At 43.7% G+C, this 18,923-nt stretch overlaps 1 protein-coding gene across 5 annotated transcripts in view; it reads right to left on the bottom strand.

Moving 5' to 3' along the window:
• Nucleotides 1–15,023, bottom strand: part of PIK3CD (phosphatidylinositol-4,5-bisphosphate 3-kinase catalytic subunit delta) — a 64,848-nt gene extending 49,825 nt beyond the window's left edge. For all 5 annotated transcript variants that reach the window (XM_033922672.1, XM_033922668.1, XM_033922669.1 and 2 more), the window contains exons 1-5: nucleotides 14,861–15,023; nucleotides 7,656–7,819; nucleotides 4,576–4,804; nucleotides 3,797–4,026; nucleotides 1,337–1,516 (exon numbers count right to left, since the gene is read on the bottom strand). In XM_033922672.1, the coding sequence (XP_033778563.1) occupies nucleotides 1,337–1,516; nucleotides 3,797–4,026; nucleotides 4,576–4,804; nucleotides 7,656–7,796 (780 nt within the window). In that variant the 5' untranslated portion in view covers nucleotides 7,797–7,819; nucleotides 14,861–15,023. The remainder of the gene's footprint in view (nucleotides 1–1,336; nucleotides 1,517–3,796; nucleotides 4,027–4,575; nucleotides 4,805–7,655; nucleotides 7,820–14,860) is intronic.
• Nucleotides 15,024–18,923: the final 3,900 nt, after the last annotated feature.

Here is an 18,923-nt window from a genome sequence, read left to right as displayed (position 1 = left end):
TCATCCTAGTGGCCATCTGTTGAACCGACTCAACTCTAAGCACGTCTTTATGGTAATGTGGCCTCCAGAATTGCACACAGTATTCCAGATGAGGTCTGACCATGGTTCTGTATAGTGGCATTATGACTTCAGGTTTGAGGCTGATGAAGCTTCTACTGATACATCCCATCATTTGCCTTGCCTTGGATGAGGCCTTCTCTACTTGTTTGGCAGCCTTCATGTCTGCACTGATGATTACTTCCAAGTCTCGTTCTTCTGAAGTCCTAGCTAATGTTTCTCCATTTAAGGTGTAAGTTTTGCATGGATTTCCGCTGCCGAGATGCATGACCTTACATTTCTTAGCGTTGAAGCCCAGCTGCCATGTCGAGGACCAGTTTTCCAACGTAAGCAGATCCTGCGTCATACTATCCTGCCGATTGCTTTCACTTACTATATTACATATTTTGGCGTCATCGGCGAATAGTGTTACTTTAACCTGAAGCCCTCGGGACAAGTCCCTTATGAATATGTTAAAAAGGAATGGACCCAGGACTGAGCCCTGTGGCACTCCACTGGTCACATCCGATGTCTCAAAAAGGGTGCCGTTGACCACCACCCTCTGAAGTCTACCACTTGTCAGCAGTATTGTTGGCTTTCTGCTTTAATCAAGTACTGACAACGAATGCTGCAACCAAAATTATAAAACCATTTATTCACAACTGTGTCAAATAGAACTGGTGGCAGACAACCCTATTTGCAGGTTTACCAGACGTCCGGGGAAAATGTCCTCTTTTTAGAGGACTGTCTGGTTGCCCGGACGGACTTTCCGAAACCTGGCAGTTTGTCTGGGTTTTGGAAAGACCTGCTGCATCTGGAGGGCCTCTAAGCATGTGCGAATGACATCACATGCATCCACTTGTGCTCAGAGGTCCTCCAGATCCGGCAGGAAAGAAGATACAAGGCTATGGGGGGGTGGGGCTGGGGGCAGAATGGGGTGAGGTTTGAGGAATAATTGGGCGGGGTTTGAGGTGGAACAGGACGTGGCCATACATCCAGGATTTTGCCGTTTGAAATATGGTAACCCTACCTATTTAGGATGTCTATTTTTGCTCATGAAGGAGTGTGACCATCACAGAGTGGCGGGTGTGGTTCTGACCACATTGTTAGGTAGAGTAGATGGAGCATGCAGGACTTTATCTGCCATCATATTCTATGTGACTGTGTAAAACCTGGAGACTCTAACCTTGATAATTTGCTAACATACAAGGAGATGCAGAATAGCTGCAATACTGTCCGAATGATCCCCATCCCAGGACTTCTCCGGAATTCCCCTGGGTGCCCTAGTAGAGGCACGTACCTTGAACTGACAGAGTGGGTACTGCCCATAGATATAATCGGAGCAGCCATTCACTTTCAGTGTGTAGTCTTCTGGCTCTTCTTTGTTCTGTTGCCGAAAGACTATGGCTTTCTTTTTCAGTGCAGAGCGCACAAGTGCCAGTGGGAACTCTTTAGCAGAAATCTGCAGCGTGAAACTCTCCTGTAGAGAAAAGAGAGATCGCTCCATTAAGTTCAAGTGGAGATAAGGCTCTGTGACCTACCCTAGGCTGCTCCTTGGGACCCTGGGCAAGTCACTTAACACCCCACTGCCCCAGGTACACCAGTCAGATTGTAAGCCCACCGGAACAGATAGGGAAAAATAACTGATTATCCCAGGACAAGCAGGCAGCATATTCTTACAGATGGGAGATGTCTCCTATGGAGCCCGGATAAGGACAATACAAAAGTGAAATATTGCTTTAAAAACAAAAGGTTGAAGATTGTCCATACTGCACATGGGTTATTTCCTGCTTACCACCGGCTCATCAGGCCGCCAGTTTTTAGTTTTCTGTAGAGCCAAGAAGCCCATACCATGTATTTTCTTATTTCAAGAAGGTCACGTTCAAGATGCTGATAAGAAGGGAGATGTTCAGATGGAATAAAATTTGGAATACAGAGACATTTTCTGTAGAATGTCATATAAAAACTGTAGTTTATAATTCAGTTGGCAAGCATAGAATTTTGTTTTTCTAGGAGAACTTCCTTGAAAAAGCTTCGGCAAAACAGTTCTGGGTCGGAACAAAAAACCCCTAGCCATAGCTTTAAATAAGATGAGTAGACCGTATTTGCCGGCATATAGTAGGCACTTTTTGCCCCTCAAAATAAACTTAAAATAAGGGGTGCATCTTATACGCTGATAATCTAAATTATGAGCTCTGCACCTTGTCCGTCTTATCTTCTCTGCCGCTGGAATCCCTGGTGGTCCAGAGGCACAGTGGGCAGGAGCGAGCTTTCTATGCACCTGCCCCACTGCTAACCCAGTCGGTGGCTGCCGCAAGATCAGGTTTCTTCAGTCACTGAGCGGCTTCCTGACTAGCTCCCGCAAATTCTCGCTCCTGCCCACTGCACCTCTGGACCACCAGGGTTTCCAGCAGCAGAGGAGATAGGACAAATGGACGGACAGGGAGAGGGGACAAGGTGGAAAGTCTGGGAGGGAAGGGGGCTTTCAGCAGTGCCTGGCAGGGCTGGGGCTGGGTGCAAAACTTGACATGGGAGGGGAGTGAAAGGTTAAATAATTGAAGATAAAAAAAAATCTAGGACCTATGACAATTATGGTGTCCTGGGATATAGCAGTTACTTACCTGTAACAGGTGTTATCTGGGGACAGCAGGCAGATATTCTTACAACCCGTCCTCCTACCCTAGTTGGCTTTTTAGCTTTGTTACTGAATTGGTGGTCCTGTGAGCTGGCGGCGGGCAGGAAAGTACCCACACATGCACGGTACAGGTGGTCTTCGACCTTTTGTTTTTGAAGTGATATTTCACTTTTGTACTGTCCGTACTCGGGCTCCGAGGGAGATGTCACCCATCTGTAAGAACATCTGCTGCTGTCCCCGAATAAAACTGTTATAGGTAAGTAACTGTGCTGTACCTGAATGTAAACCGTTTAGGCTATAAGCGGTGTATAAATACTAAAATAAGTACATTTCTCTCTACTCCTCTCCAGAGTCAAACATGCCGTTGACTTGCACGAAACAATGTGAGTACAAAACAGTTTTTCCAAGAATGATGGGCCCCAAGAGTCATGGCAGTTTAAGATTCTTATTTTTTTACTTTTACATCTATTCATTCTACCACTCCATTGTACTTATCTTCTCTTATTTTTTCTTATTGTCCCTTAAATGATCAACATCTTCAGATTCCACTAGTGCACCAAGTTCATTAGGACTCAACTCAAAATAGAGCTTTTTTTCCTCCATGTCTTTCCCACTCTCTGGAATTCTCTCCACCAATCAATCGGTCAACTATTTTAAATTCAGATCCTTATTTAAAGCTCATCTTTTCAATAAATCTTTTAACAACCCCCCCCCCCTCACACCCCCTTTTACTAAGCTGCAGTAGAAACTTCTACCGTGACTTGGTAAAAGAGGGTTTTAATGTGGAATTGGCAGCTTCTGGCGCTGTGAAGGTATATTAATGCAGTATTTTTTTTTCCTCCTAATTTTTTTCCCTTTTCTGTTCTCAGCTTTCTTGTTTTTACTGGCGTTCCTTGTGTGTGCGGTTTTTTTCCTATTATTTTTATTGTTAATCATTTTGTTATTGTTAAGGAGGTATATTAAATAACCTTAAACCATAAACCCTGACCTTCCAAACACATCCACATGGATACACAGACCCAGGCCACAGAGGTCTGTTCACCCCCCACCCCACCCCACCCCCAATCCCACCCCACTGACTTTCACTTTGCCAGACACAAATCAAGTCTTGTCATCAACCCTCACCTCACTAGACTCAAACTTGATGTTGACAATAATGTTCTTGCTGTTTATATGGAAGATGCCCATCTTCAACAACCTGGCAGAGGGCTCCAGCTGCAGTGGAAAGCTGTACTCCATCCATGCCTCCCAGCCCAGCTGCTGCCTTTCCGCCGCTTTCTCCTCGCAAAACTGGCGCATCTTGGAACGGAAGTCACGTACCTCCAGATCACCCACTGAATCAAAGTCATGTAAACCTGAGGGAGAAACAACAGGCAAAGCTGAAGAACGGGGGGGGGGGGGGGGGGAGACACTTTCACAAGTTGTTTCCCATGATGCCTCCCTAGCTTGCCTTTGAACTCCAGTGTTATGTGACAATCCCTATGGACACCCCCTCAAGCTCATGGTCTCACACTAATGACACATAACATTGCATATACTGTTACACAGTATATGGAATGCTCCGCATGACACACTCTACCCCCACCCCCCCCAAAAAAAAATATCTGTACTCTCACATCAATGATGCTTTTTGTGACTCTTTCATGGCCCACTAGTGTTCTCCAAGACCCCCAAAGCCTATGTTCTCACACCAGCGATGAAAGACATGCCTTGTGACTTCTCTCACATTAATACAGAAGTTCACAATGCTGCAAATCCCCTACAGTTTCTACTCTCACACCTGCCCATATAATGCTCTTCATGACCCCCTCAGTCCACGCTCTCACACCAGTGACACGTAATGCTCCTTATGCCTCACCCACATCCAGCACATTCCAGAATTGGTACGGAATAGCTTCTCTCACCTTTCCCAATCAGCAGACTAATGTGTGAATTGATAAGTTTCTGCACCCGGTCTCCCTCTCGAGCCACCAGGCGTAGCACTGGCAGGAAGGGTTGAATGTCACAGAGTCTGCGCTGCTCATCCTCCAGCTCCTGTTGCTCCGCTGTCTGATTAATGCATGTGAAGACATACGCCTGAGGCTCACTGAGCATGTGGTAGAACGGTTCATATTGTGCATGATGCCACAGACTCTGGAAGAAACCAAAATGTTGTCGGGCAGAGAGTGGAGAGTTTGAACGATGGCCTGAAGGATCTCTGCAAGCTTTAAATCACTTCTTTTTCCCTATCATTCTTCACAGCTAGTAAATAGACACCCTACATACTTAATTGAAATGTTAATTTGCTCTTTCGTTAATTGCTCTTTTGTCTACTTTTATTTTACCTATTTATTTGTCCTTCGATTCCTGTTGTGTTTTACCTTTAATTGTTGATTCTTTCCTATCTAAGATTGTATTTCTATCCCACCTGTCCTATTGTATTCTTGTCTTATCTTAATTAGTTTGTTTTGTGACTTATCCCCTTGTTAATTATATGGTCTATTTTATGTATATTTTAGACAATTTATTTTACTAATTTGTACATCGCTTAGAATTTGGAATAGGCGATTAATCAAATAATAAATAAACTTGAAACTTGATTTCTGAATCCTTTCTAATATACTCATCTCTCCCTAGATTTGGAGATATAATCCCCACCCTGATTCAGCAATAATTTAGAGATCCTTGAGACCCGCGATCATCCGGGTGGCCATTCCAGAGAATGGCCACCCGGATGATCGCGGGTCTCAAGGATCTCCCGTACGAGGAAAGGCTGGATAAGTTACAGCTCTACTCACTCGAGGAACGCAGAGAGAGGGGAGACATGATCGAGACGTTCAAGTATCTCACGGGTCGCATCGAAGTGGAAGAAGATATCTTCCTTCTCAAGGGTCCCACGGCAACCAGGGGGCACCCGTGGAAAATCAGGGGAGGGAAACTGCACGGTGACACCAGGAAATTCTTTTTCACTGAAAGAGTGGTTGACCGCTGGAATAATCTTCCACTTCAGGTCACTGAGGCCAGCAGCGTGCCTGATTTTAAGGCCAAATGGGATAGACACGTGGGATCTATTCACTGAGTTAGGTGGGGAAGGGTCATTGCGGTGGGCAGACTAGATGGGCCGTGGCCCTTATCTGCCGTCTATTTCTATGTTTCTATGTAAAGTGCTGGAGGAAGGGGAAGGTGAAATTTCCACACAAAACTGAACTAATACGGGTAATGTTTACTGCTGTCAAGTGACCCAAGTGCCCCACATTTCCCCCAAAATGAAGACTTGCTCTTGTCTCCAGAATTTACCTACTCTACCTAGGCTGGTATTCAGTTGCAAAGACATTTTCACCGAGGGCAGGATGCACAAAAGTTTGCTTTGCATACAAGACTGCTTGTAACCAATCTTATGTGCACGACAGCTCAGCCTCCGATGCACAAAAAGTAGGGTTACCATATGGCTCCATAAAAAGGAGGACGGATTGAGACATCCGGGTTTTACTTCTATTGAAAACAATGGAGGTAAGGAGGACGGATTGAGACATCTACATGTTACATCCACTGAAAGCAATGGAAGTAAAACCCGGATATCTCAATCCGTCCTCCTTTTTCTGGAGCCATAGGGTAACCCTATCAAAAGGGTTCTCAGAGGCATTTACCGATTGCTCTAGCAGTCATCGAGAACCCTATCCAAATGCATTACAAAGAGTTTATCAGTATTTAAAAGAACACTCCTTGTAATGCTTCAAAGGGAATGCACACCTTTTACAGGCAAAATTTACCGTCAAGTGTGGAGCTGCCGGTAGCTGTTTGTGCATGTGTTGTGTGAGTGTATGTCCCACGCCTATGTGCGGAACACACAGGCACACAACACACGCACAACAGCTGCGCCCATTTCCAGCGTTTAAAAAAAAAAAAAAGCATCCCAAACCTCTTCTCCCCTGCGTGATCAGTTGAGCCAGCACTAAACCGTGATCAACTGAGCCGGCTCCGAAGCCGTGATCAGCTGAGCCAGTTGCTCAACTGATCATGGCTCAGTTGATCATGGCTCCCTCTCCCTCCCTGCCGGCTCAGCTGATTGCAGACTAGGGAGGAGGTTTTTGGCAGTGGGCTTGGGACAGGGGAGCCTGGGAACTACTGGGCCTGCTTAGAAGAGTTGTCCTAACAATTTGCTCTTCTGAGCAGGCACCAGGTACAGTTTCTCCCCCCTTTTTCTGGGCTAATCCGTACAAATAGCATGCATATGATTTGCATGCCATTTGTGCTGAGCATCACCCAATTAAAAAAAAAATCGCTCCTAACTCGGAATCTGAGCCAATCAGGGCCTTAGGCTTCTCCCTGTGCATCACATGATGCACCAGGGAGGAGAAGGCCCACCATTTTGGACAGGCGGGCCTTGGAGGAGGAGTGCTCTCAATTTCCATGAAAGGTTTGGGATGGGAGGTTTTGGGGGTCCTCCGGTGGAAGAAGGGAATGGGCATCCCCATTGCCTTTTTTAGGGGGGGTAAGGGGGAGGGTAGAGGATGTTTGTGGGGCATACCTATTGCACTACCCTTTAATGCGGTGATTCTTTACTGATTTTCCCACATTGATCTATTTTTCTGCATCAGGAGTTAGATTAGTGCCGGAAATCACGCATAACTGCTGCACTCATGCATAACTTGACTTACTGCAACAGCCCCTTAGATTTAAGCCCTCTGGGACAGGGAAGACCTACTATACCTGAATGTAACTTGCTTTGACTACTGCTGAGAGATCTTGAGTTAAAATCCAAAGCCTTCTTGCCCTCACACTTGTAGAAAAAAAAAAGCAGGGCATGTACTGGTAGGCCACTTTTTATGCACATTTTGAAAATATAAAAAGTGCACAGTAAATTAGACCAAACAAAAGTAATTGCAATGAAACATTTTGAAGGAAGGACCCATTAGCCAAGAAAGCCCCTGCCATCCAGCCGTTATTTCCCCCGACACTGGCTTATATACTTACACATCTTCACACTGAACACACACACACTCACCTGTTTGATGTTGCCCAGGCTGGCATTGCGAGGCACAGAAAATGTTATATAGATGCCTGTAGGTAGCAGAAAATCTATTAAGATGTTCTTGTTTTGTTCTTTTGCCCAGAAGTCAGCAGGGAAGTAAACCCCTGGGGGCATTTTTCTGACAGCTCAACCAGCACCTGTGACGAATAGCAAATTTAGAAACCCCTCATAGGATGCGTATATCAACACTCATTCTCAAAAATGACCCCATCCCAAGCAAGAATCTGCTACATTTACTATCACATAGCAAGTTTCAAAGCTCCAGAGTAAAAAATGTACATGGATGTTTCTATCCCATAAACCTAGAGAACATTTGCAGGTCCAGAAGATTGAGGAGATGATCTAGGTAGGAAACAGATCTTTTTACTGGGGTGCTCAAGCATCCACAGCTACCCATAGAGCAGTTGCTTATGTTTGTATGAACTGTGTCCACCCAAAGTCAAAATATTGTGGGGGGGGAGGGTGAAGAGGAAGAAGAGAGCTCATTTTCTATCATCTGGGCCAAGTGTGCATAGCTAAGGGACAGTCTGGATCCCAACCCTGACCAGGAACGATGGAAATTGCCTTGAAAAGAGGCACCACCTCGTTAAGTATTTTATCACCCAATGCAAGAATTGGGACAGCATTGCACTGAGAAAGAACTGGGATGGATTTTTCAACCACTGCTAAAAGTTTCCACAGCTAGCAATATGGTCGAAATTGGCTGTAAGATGCTTTACCAGTGCTGGTACCCATGTCTGCCAATACAGCTTTCTGAAAGAATAACTTTGCACCTCTTCTATCTATACCAGTGGTCTCAAACTCAAACCCTTTGCAGGGCCACATTTTGGATTTGTAGGTACTTAGAGGGCCTCAGAAAAAAATAGTTAATGTCTTATTAAAGAAATGACAATTTTGCATGAGGTAAAAGTCTTTATAGTTTATAAATCTTTCCTTTTGGCTAAGTCTTAATAATAATATTGTAATTTATAGCTAAAGAGATATATGATCAATAAACTTTTATTTTACTTTTGTGATTATGATAAACATACCGAGGGTCTCCAAATAGTACCTGGTGGGCCGCAAGTTTGAAACTACTGAGTTAAGGGGAACGGTTAATCTGCTGGCTGGGTTGGAGGGCTGAGGGGAGAACAGGACAATCAAGCCATTGTGACATCACTGATGAGGCTGGCTCTTATTGGTGGAATGAGGCATTATGACATCACAATCTCAGCTCTGCTTCCCAAAGACAAACAGGATGTCATGGTTACAGTTAAGCCAGTGGTCTCAAACTCAAACCCTTTGCAGGGCCACATTTTGGATTTGTAGGTACTTGGAGGGCCTCAGAAAAAATAGTTAATGTCTTATTAAAGAAATGACAATTTTGCATGAGGTTAAAACTCTTTATAGTTTATAAATCTTTCCTTTTGGCTAAGTCTTAATAATAATATTGTAATTTAAAGCTAAAGAGACATGATCAAGAAACTGTTTTATTTTACTTTTGTGATTATGAGAAACATACCGAGGGCCTCAAAATAGTACCTGGCGGGCCACATGTGGCCCTTGGGCCGCAAGTTTGAAACCACTGATCTATACCATATTTGTCAGTTTTATCTAGCATAATAGCTTTTTTTTTTTGGGGGGGGGGAATTACAAGCAATTCTTAGGGCTCCTTTTACAAAGGTGCACTAAGCGTTTTAGCGCACGCACCGGATATGTGCGTGCTATAGCGCGCGCTAGCTGAAAATCTACCGCCTGCTCAAAAGGAGGCAGTAGCAGCTAGCGCGTGCGGCAATGTAGCGTGCGCTATTCCGTGCGTTAAGGCCCTAACGCGCCTTCGTAAAAGGAGCCCTTAGTTTCACCATCCTACCCAAATAATCTGCAAGTTATCCAGAAGCATTGGACGACATGGCAAGTCCAAAAAGTCCCACGCTCCTCAACACGACGGAAAAGCTCTATGGACCGATATTCGAAAGCTGTTCTACTCAAGTTCTTCTCGTATTACCTTTCCATGATTTTATTTATTTATTTTATGTTCAATATTATTTATTAGAATTTTCAAGAAAACAAAGGAACAATGAGCAAATGAAACATTTTCACAATCTTGCAGGAACAGGTAATGAAATCAAAAGGCATGCCAAGATATACCGTTTAAAACTAAATGGTTTACATGATTTACATACACAATGTTAAAAGGGAAACAAACTAAAACAAATACTTTAAAAAATACAAATGTAGTAAAATAGATCTACAGGCAATCCTCAGGAAAACACCACAACATGAACAGCACAGTTCACAAGTAATTCATCAATTCTAGCCGAAATAACTTTAAAAAAGGCATCTACGAATAGCTGCGTCTTTAGTAATTTTCTAAATCTATCCTTTTCACAGCAATTTTGTATCTGACCCACTAAGGAGTTCCATAATTTAACTCCTGCACAACAGAAAGTCCTTTTACCAGTCTCATCAAGTCTTGGATTCACAGACGTCTTCAATAAGGCTAAACTCTCAGAACACAAAGATCTTTTTGGTGTATAGCTGTAGATATTACAATTAAGTAATTCTGGGATGTTTCCATACAGAAATTACATTACATTACATTAGTGACTTCTATTCCGCCTATGCCTTGCAGTTCAAGGTGGATTACAAAAGAGCTGACTAGACATTTCCAGTGAAGTTACAATATATATATATTTTTTTTGATAGTAAGATGACTGTACATTTCTAGGTAATATAACAAATAGGTTACAGTTAGGTTACAAATAAGATTGCATTACATTTCAGGGATCTGTATTCTTGGTTGGTGTTTTGAGGAGGAAGAGATTACCTAAGTGGAGGCTTTGGGAGGGGAATTTATCTGGGAGGAGGGGGAAGGGGGATGTTAAGATGTCTGGATAAATTTTTTGAAAAGCAGGGTTTTGATTTCTTTTTGAAATGTTTTGAGGTTGCCCGTTGCCGTCAGCAGGTTGGAGATGGAGTGGTTAAGTTTTGCTGCTTGCATCGCAAGAAGGTTGTCAAACATCTTCTTGCGCTGAGTGCCCTTGAGCGGAGGGAAGGCAAAAGGGGTCAGGGTTCTTTATATTGAACTCTGAAGACGACTGGAAGCCAATGATCTCATGTTATTTGTACTTATATCCTCACCTTACATGTATGGTCTTCTACTTAATTCCTGTTAACCGCATTGAACTTCACACTGTATTGCAGTATACAAATAAAATTTTATGTTATGTTATTAAGCTCCACCCTTTTTAAACTTTTTATAAAGAAACATAGGTGCTTATGTGCCTTTATAAAATACTAAGACCAGAGCAGCGAAAATGACAAAAGCTAGGGGACACTCAATTAAGTTACATGGAAATACCTTTAAAACAAATAGGAGAAAAACTTCTTTTTCACTCAATAAGAGTTAAACCTCTAGAACTTGTTGCCAGAGGATGCGGTAATAGTGGTTAGCGTAGCTGGGTTCAAAAAAGGTTTGGACAAGTTTCTGTTGGAAAAGTTCATAGTCTGCTATTGAGACAGACATGGAGGAAGCCACTACTTGCCCTTGGATCAATATCATGGAATTTTCGCGAAAAGCAAATTTGATCACGTCTCGCCACTCCTATCTAAGCTCCATTGGCTCCCAGTAATCTCCAGGATCCACTTCAAATGTGCGTGCCTAGCCTACAAGATCCTACATGGCATCCTTCCTGCCGTTATCCCTCTATCCTGGAACTCCCCAACCTCCTCCAGATCCTCCCAAACTCTTAAACTATCCTTCCCTTCCACAAAAGGTATTTCTCATGCAGGCAAACTTGGGTCATCCCTCCCCTTTAAAATCACTGAGATCTGGAATAACCTTACCTCCCCGCTCCGATCCTCAAGCTCCCTCCAACTTTTCCATAAACACCTAAAAACCTGGCTATTCTCAAAACTGTAACATTTCCCCCCTCTTAGGCCTCTCCCACCTTCCCCACCCTTTTACATCGAACTCTTAAACTCTCCACTGGAGTTCCTCTCTCATCCTAATTCCTGTAAACCGTGCCGAGCTCTGCATTTACTGAGATGGTGCGGTATATAAACCCAAGGTTTAGTTTAGTTTAGTTTAGATGTTGCCATGAGTTTGAAGATTACTTTAATAAATTAACTGAACAATAGACCATTTGAACAAATATAAATTGATTTCATAGTGAAAAGGGGGTGCTGAAAAGTTCTCAGCCCAACCAAGACGATAATGGTGTGGATATGGTTCAAACAATGATCTGAAATGTCAAAACAGAATTTTGTTTCTGCAAATTGGCACTTAACGAAATAAAATAACTTTTCAGCTACAGTGGCAAAATGACGCTCAGAATTTAGGAAGTTGGTTGGCTGGGCTGAGAACCTTTCAGCCCCCCCTTGTAATGCTGTAAATAGATAGATACCGAGACACTGATGTTTCTTGTGTGAAAGGTCATGGAACATTTTTTTGTGAGTGGGTGGGATTGATGGAAAATTCAATATAGAATGGGTAAGGATTAAGACATACTTATATCTCTGACAGGGTTCATAGACAACGGCGCGAAAGACAAAAGCGCGCGCCGACAATTGAGCGCAGCACGCGCTACCGCGCCGCTCTAAATTACAGTTTTTAGGGGCTCCGATGGGGGGTTTTGTTGGGGAACCCCCCCAGTTTACTTAATAGACATCGCGCCGGCGTTATGGGGGGGTTTGGGGGGTTGTAACCCTCCACATTTTACTGTAAGCTGAACTTTTTCCCTAAAAACGCGGCGCGATGTCTATTAAGTAAAGTGGGGGGGGGGTTCCCCCCCACGTCCCCCCATCGCAGCACTAAACACAGTAATTTAGAGCGGTGCGGCGGCGCGCCTTTATCCCGGCGCGCTTTTGACCTGACACCCTCTGACAGTGAAGGATGGGGAAGACAGTTTATAGAAGATGAGAGATGAGGGAGACAATTTAGAGGAAATGGAAGGTGATGAGGCAGTTTTTGAAAAGATAAAAGGGAAGTTTAGAGGAAGATAAGGAATGAAAAGAAGGGGAAAGGGTAAAATACGGATCTTAACTGCGCGTCCTTAAAAATCTTCATTTATTGACAGCTGAGGTTTCAGATTTCATGTCTGCAGGTCCACGTTTTAGCCCCTCGTTCCTCCGGCGTAAAAGTTGCCGTTTCTGAACCTATGCTGAGACTAAAAGCGGCATGGACCTCAGGGCAAAAACAGTTTTGCCACTTTTAGTCTCAGCATAGGGAGGGAAAAGCATTAGGATCCGTCAGAGCTAAATTGGCATGGGGGTCTGTCAGAGCCATGACCTATGCTGAGACTAAAAGTAGCAAAACTTTGTTATTTCACAAGCTACCAAAGTAGCCTGGAGGTTAGGGTAGCTGTCTTGGGGGGTTCATAGACAAAACCGCCGAAGACAAAGGCGCGCGCCGACAACTGAGCGCAAGACGGAAGCGCGCGCCAAAGAAAAAGAGTGTTTATAGGGGCTCGGACGGGGGGTTTTGTTGGGGAACACCCCCCCACTTTACTTAATAGAGATTGAGGCAACATTGTGGGGGGTTTGGGGGGTTGTAATCCCCCTCATTACACTGGAAACTTAACTGTTTCCCTGTTTTTAGGGAAAAAGTGAAGTTTTCAGTAAATGTGGGGGATTACAATGCGGCGCAATCTGTATAAAGTAAAGTGGGGGGGTTCCCACACACACACACCCCATCGGAGCCCTTTAAAACAGTCATTTACTTCAGTGCGCAGCTCCGCGTTGCGCTCAGTTGTCTGTGCTCGCCTTTGTCCCGACGCGCTTTTGACTTGACACCGTTTTGGGCCCTGCTGATCTGGGTTCAAGACCAACTTAAACCAAACAAAAATACATTTTCCTACCACAGCTCTGGGGTAAAACGCAGACCTCCCTTAGCTGAAGTTTTCCTCAAATTAACCTTTTCCTATCGTGGGTCCCGGATGACGGGACATTCCAAAAAAATGTCGTTGCCATCGTATGTCCCATGGCATGGGACATACCGTACACCTTCTACCTATCATTTGTCCCATCTATTGGGCCATTGTGTTTACAATAGCCGTAAATGATAACGGTGAATAATACAAAACTTTGCTAAAATAATTACGATTGGAACCATCATAACGTAAAATTTATTACGATAGGTCAGCACAGATCCGTGGGGTCAGAAACGGCAACATTTACGGTGGAGGAATGAGGGGCTAAAACACGGTCCTGCGGACATGAAATCTGAAACCTGAGCTGTCAATAAATGAAGATTTTTAGGGACGTGCAGTTAAGATCCATGAGGTCTGCGAAGTCCGCGTTTTACCTGTTCCCGAAAAGAAGCAGTTTGGGGAGAAGAACCATGCTGAATCAGACCAAAGATCCATTGAGTCCAGCATTTTAGTCCAAAAATGGCCAGTCTGGATCACTTGGAAGTACCTCATACCTAGCAAATCCCAAAGTCTTTTCCCTTCAGTATCTTGCCTTTTTAATTGAATTGAATTAGCTCAAGAAAATTAATCATTTAATTGCTGGTGCTAAAGAAATGTTGGAATTTGAGGGGTATTAATAATCATGACTGCACACCTAAACATACTATCCATAACAACTCCAACAGTCTTTCCCTGAATTGTGAATGGATAGTTACTGTGGTTTGATTTTTCCCTAGGTGCATCACTTTGCATTTGTCTGTATTTCATTTCATTTTCACTTCCTCGGTTTGGCAAATTCCTTCTACACTTCCTCTCATTCTGTTTGTGTTTTAATCACTTTGCGTCATCCACAAATCTGATCATTTATTGCTTCCCCTTTCCAGACTCCAAATGAATAAGTTCACTTTAAGGCACTCTATTCTCTAGCTCTTTCCGTTTGGGAAAAATGACTTCTTTACTCCTATACTTCGTTTCTCTGTCTTTTAACCAGATAAGGGATGCAGAGGGGGCAGTTGCATGGGGGGGGGGGGAGGACAAGGGTTGAAGAGGTACAGCCTAGAAGCACAGGTGTCAAAGTCGGTCCTCGAGGGCCGGAATCCAGTCGGGTTTTCAGGATTTCCCCAATGAATATGCATGAGATCTATGTGCATGCACTGCTTTCAATGCATATTCATTGGGGAAATCCTGAAAACCCGACTGGATTCCGGCCCTCGAGGAGGGACTTTGACACCCCTGGCCCCTAGAGGTACGCCTCTACAGGTGACTTATCATGAGGCTGCCGGCACTAACCTGCCCTTTTTGCCGGATCAGCTCTGTCTGCGGTGAACTCAGCACTCCCAGGCGCCGAATGGATCCTGTCAACAGCATCAACCTAGCGGCTGACTCCGGAGAGATCCTAATTCCGCTCTACGAATTGGCTGCCGAGCCCGCTATTAGCACTAGGGCACCGAAGAAGAGGAGGGTCTACTGTAGGAGGGCGTGGTCAGTTTGCCACCAATGGGGCGGAGTTATTAGAGAAAGGCGGGGCTGGCGGAAGTGACCCGCGTGCTAGATTCGATCGATAAACTGGGTTAGGTTGAGGACTTCTGGATATTTAATTAACAGGTTTAGTTCTTTGGGGGGTTTTGTAATGTGCTGAGTATTTCTTTTCTGTGCTTTGCTTTTGATTTCAGTGGTTATTTTTTTCTGTCTGTGATTTGGCTGTTTATTTATTTCATATGACATCGATTTGAGCGCTTCGGTAAAAGCAGATCAAAGCTAAGCAATTAAAAAAAAGAAAAAAAAAATATCATTTTTAGTACATACTGCGTTAAAGTGTTTTGTTTTTTTTCCAACCGAGAAAAGGTTTATATTAAAAATTCTGAAGGAACACCTGAAAAGCTTGCAGTTACTTTTGTTTCAGGCAATTGTTTGGAGCTGACATTACAGAGGTGGGTAGTCTTAAACCTTTCCCCTCAAAACCCACACACTTCCTAAACTAGGAAATACTTAATCGTAGCCAATGTGCTTGTGTCCCTGGGCAAGTCACTTAATCCTCCATAACAAAATAAGTACCTGTAGTGTAGACCAGTGTTCTTCAACCTTTTTACACCTATGGACCGGCAGAAATAAAAGAATTATTTTGTGGACCGGCATCGGTCCACAGACCGGCGGTTGAAGAACACTGGGCTAAGTCGTGGGCCAGACCCTGCCCTTCTCTACCCAATCTCTACCCCAGACCCTGCCCACATAGTCCTACTTGTAACACTATTTTTTCCATTCATTTTTCATAAATACACACACAATACAATCTTATTAACAACACATCGGTCGCACTGCGGACCGGCAGTTGAAAAACACAGTTTTGGGCCTGATGCACATGCCAGCCCTGTGGACCGGCAGGAAATTTTTGTGGACCGGCACCGGTCCATGGACCGGTGGTTGAAGAACACTGGTGTTCTTCATAAGAGATATGACCCAAGGACTTAGAGGAAAGGTATCACTGTTCGCCGACGCCGCCAAACTTTGCACATAGTAGGTAAAAGCAGTTTGCCTGATAATATGACACAGGATCTACTGCTGTTGGAACAGTGGTCAGCAACATGGCAACTAGGCTTCAATGCTAAAAAGTGTAAGGTAATGCACCTGGGTAAGAAAAACCCGCACAGAACTTACGTACTAAATGGTGAGACCTTGGCCAGGACCACGACGGAATGTGATTTAGGGGTGATCATTAGTGATGACATGAAGGCTGCCAAGCAAGTGGAGAAAGCTTCCTCCAGGGCAAGGCAAATGATGGGTTGTATCCTTAGAGGTTTTGTCAGCAGGAGACCTGAAGTCATGATGCCACTATACAGGTCCTTGGTGAGGCCTCACTTGGAATATTGTGTTCAATTCTGGAGACCACACTACCGGAAGGATGTGCTGAGAATCGAGTCGGTTCAACGCATGGCCACTAGGATGGTCTTGGGGCTAAAGGATCTCACATATGAAGAAAGACTGAATAAACTGAGGCTATACTCTCTTGAGGAACGAAGAGAGAGGGGAGACATGATTGAAACGTTTAAGTACATCACGGGCCGTATCGAGTCGGAAGAGTCCTTCTACTTCATGGGCCCCTCGACCACCAGGGGGCATCCGCTGAAAATCAGGGAGGGAAGTTCCATGGCGACTCCAGAAAATACTTCTTCACCGAAAGAGTGGTGGATCATTGGAACAGACTCCCACTGCAGGTGATTGAGGCCAACAGCGTGTCAGATTTTAAGAGAAAATGGGATATTCACATGGGATCCCTAAGGGAGTGAAACCAGGGGGCGGGTATTTGGAATGGGCAGACTTGGTGGCTATAGCCCTTTTCTGCCATCTTTTTCTATGTTTTCTATGACTGTATATATAAAACGCTTTGAATGTGTAACCACAAAAAAAAAAAAAAACACAACACCACGGTATACAAGTCCCATTCTCTTTCCCCTCCCCCAAATGGCTTTTAGTTAGTGAACACACATCAAACAGTGACTGACTCAAAACACACTGTTAGCAATTGCTTGTTTTTACAATTGCTTCTGGGTTTGTTCACCAACCTGCAACTGCAGTTCATCAGCATCAAACAGGATGGGTAGAGGTTAGTGTTATGAAAAAATCGGTAAGTTTGATTGATGAGCTGTCTCTGGTCTATTCTTGTGATTTATAGTCCTCATTAATCTCATCAATTGATTTAGGTTAGATAACAAATCATAAATCCCTATGTCGATGTACTGAGAATTTATAACAGATATAAAGCTATTAAACCGTTTCATCATCATCAAAACATTGAAAACAATACGCCTTTACAGCTTTTTGAAAAATATAACAGGAAAAAAATTCACCTTAACTCTGCCGGAAGATTGTTTCACTCCTTAGTACCCTGATAGCCAAGAAATTTATCTATTAGTGACTTTAAACAAATAATTTTTACTGAAGGACAGCCAAGTTTCAAAGAATATTGATACCATAAATTAGTATGATTAGTTGTAAAAGAAAGATAATTTATCAAGCCTTCTGAGCCCATAGCATAGAATAATTTATACACTATTGTAACCAATTTAAAATTAACTCCTTAATAGGGGGCCAGTGTAAGTGTTGCAAGAGCAGAGTAGCTTGATCATATTTTTAAGCTCCAAGGATCAAGCGAGCTACCCTGTTTTGAAGCGGTGATAGTCTCTTCCTGAATTTCAGTGTGATACCACTCTACAAAGAGTTGTAGTAATTCAGCTGAGGCAAAATAATTGCCTGGATTACTGCCCAAAAACTTTCTGAAGATAAAAATGGGCGAATTGCATGCAACTGACAATTTAAAAAAGAAGTTTTTCTAACTAAGACAATCTAAAATACATGAGGGTCCTTTTATCAAGGCATGGTAGGGGTTTAACGCGCTGAATACCGCCTGCCGCGCTAGTCACTAACGCCTCCATTGACGGGGCGTTAGTATTTTGGCTCGCCACAGGGGTTAGCGCGTGATGAAATGTCCGACGCGCTAACCCCCGTAGCGCACCTTGATAAAAGGAGCCCATGGACTTCACCCAAGAACTTAAACCTCTTTTAAATATCAAGAACTTCCCCAGAGTGTAATGTAATCCTCCTTCCAATCATTTCATCTGGATTCCCAAACAAATCAATTTGGTTTTTTGTTCATTCAATTTCAGAAAATTATTACCCCCTTTCCCTAAGCCACGGTAGAGGTTTCTATGAGCGTCGGAGCATTTAGTGCTACAGGCCATGGTAGAAACCTCTATCGTGGCTTAGTAAAAGCAAGGTATATGTCATTACACTCTGAGCACACTAGAGGGTACATTACAGAGGGTAATGACGGAATTGAAAAGTTGGATTGACAGTAGTTGGTTGAAGCTGAATATCCAAAAAAACAAAGATGGGCTCCTTTTATGAACCTGGGCGGGGCTTAACCCGGAAGTGAACGCTGATTGGTCGATCCTTATCTCTGACAGCTGTCAATCATTTTGACATGAGGTGTACCCATTATACTACTCGCGTTAGCAGTTTAACGCGTGTAATAGCGTGCACTAATTTGCCGGTCGCGCTAGTCACTATCGCCTCCTCTTGAGCAGGCAGTAGTTTTTCGGCTAGTGCAGAGGTTAGCGCACGCTAAAAATGAGCCCTATGTGTTTATGAAGGGTGTAAATGGATGGTATTCGAGATTCAATTCAGTTATTGGGCACCCCAATAAAAATCTCTAAAGAGGTGAAATATTTGGGTTTGCTAGTGGACTCAGAGTTAACTTTCAAGGGATACGACCAGGCGTTGATACAGAAAATTTTCTTTAGGCTGCGTCTTGTTAAGTAAATTATTTGAGGGTTGGCACTCTGAAGATCATTTTGCA

Source organism: Geotrypetes seraphini, chromosome 15, assembly GCF_902459505.1.
Source record: "Geotrypetes seraphini chromosome 15, aGeoSer1.1, whole genome shotgun sequence".
NCBI lineage: Eukaryota > Metazoa > Chordata > Amphibia > Gymnophiona > Dermophiidae > Geotrypetes > Geotrypetes seraphini.
This window is presented reverse-complemented; position numbering and strand designations above follow the sequence as displayed.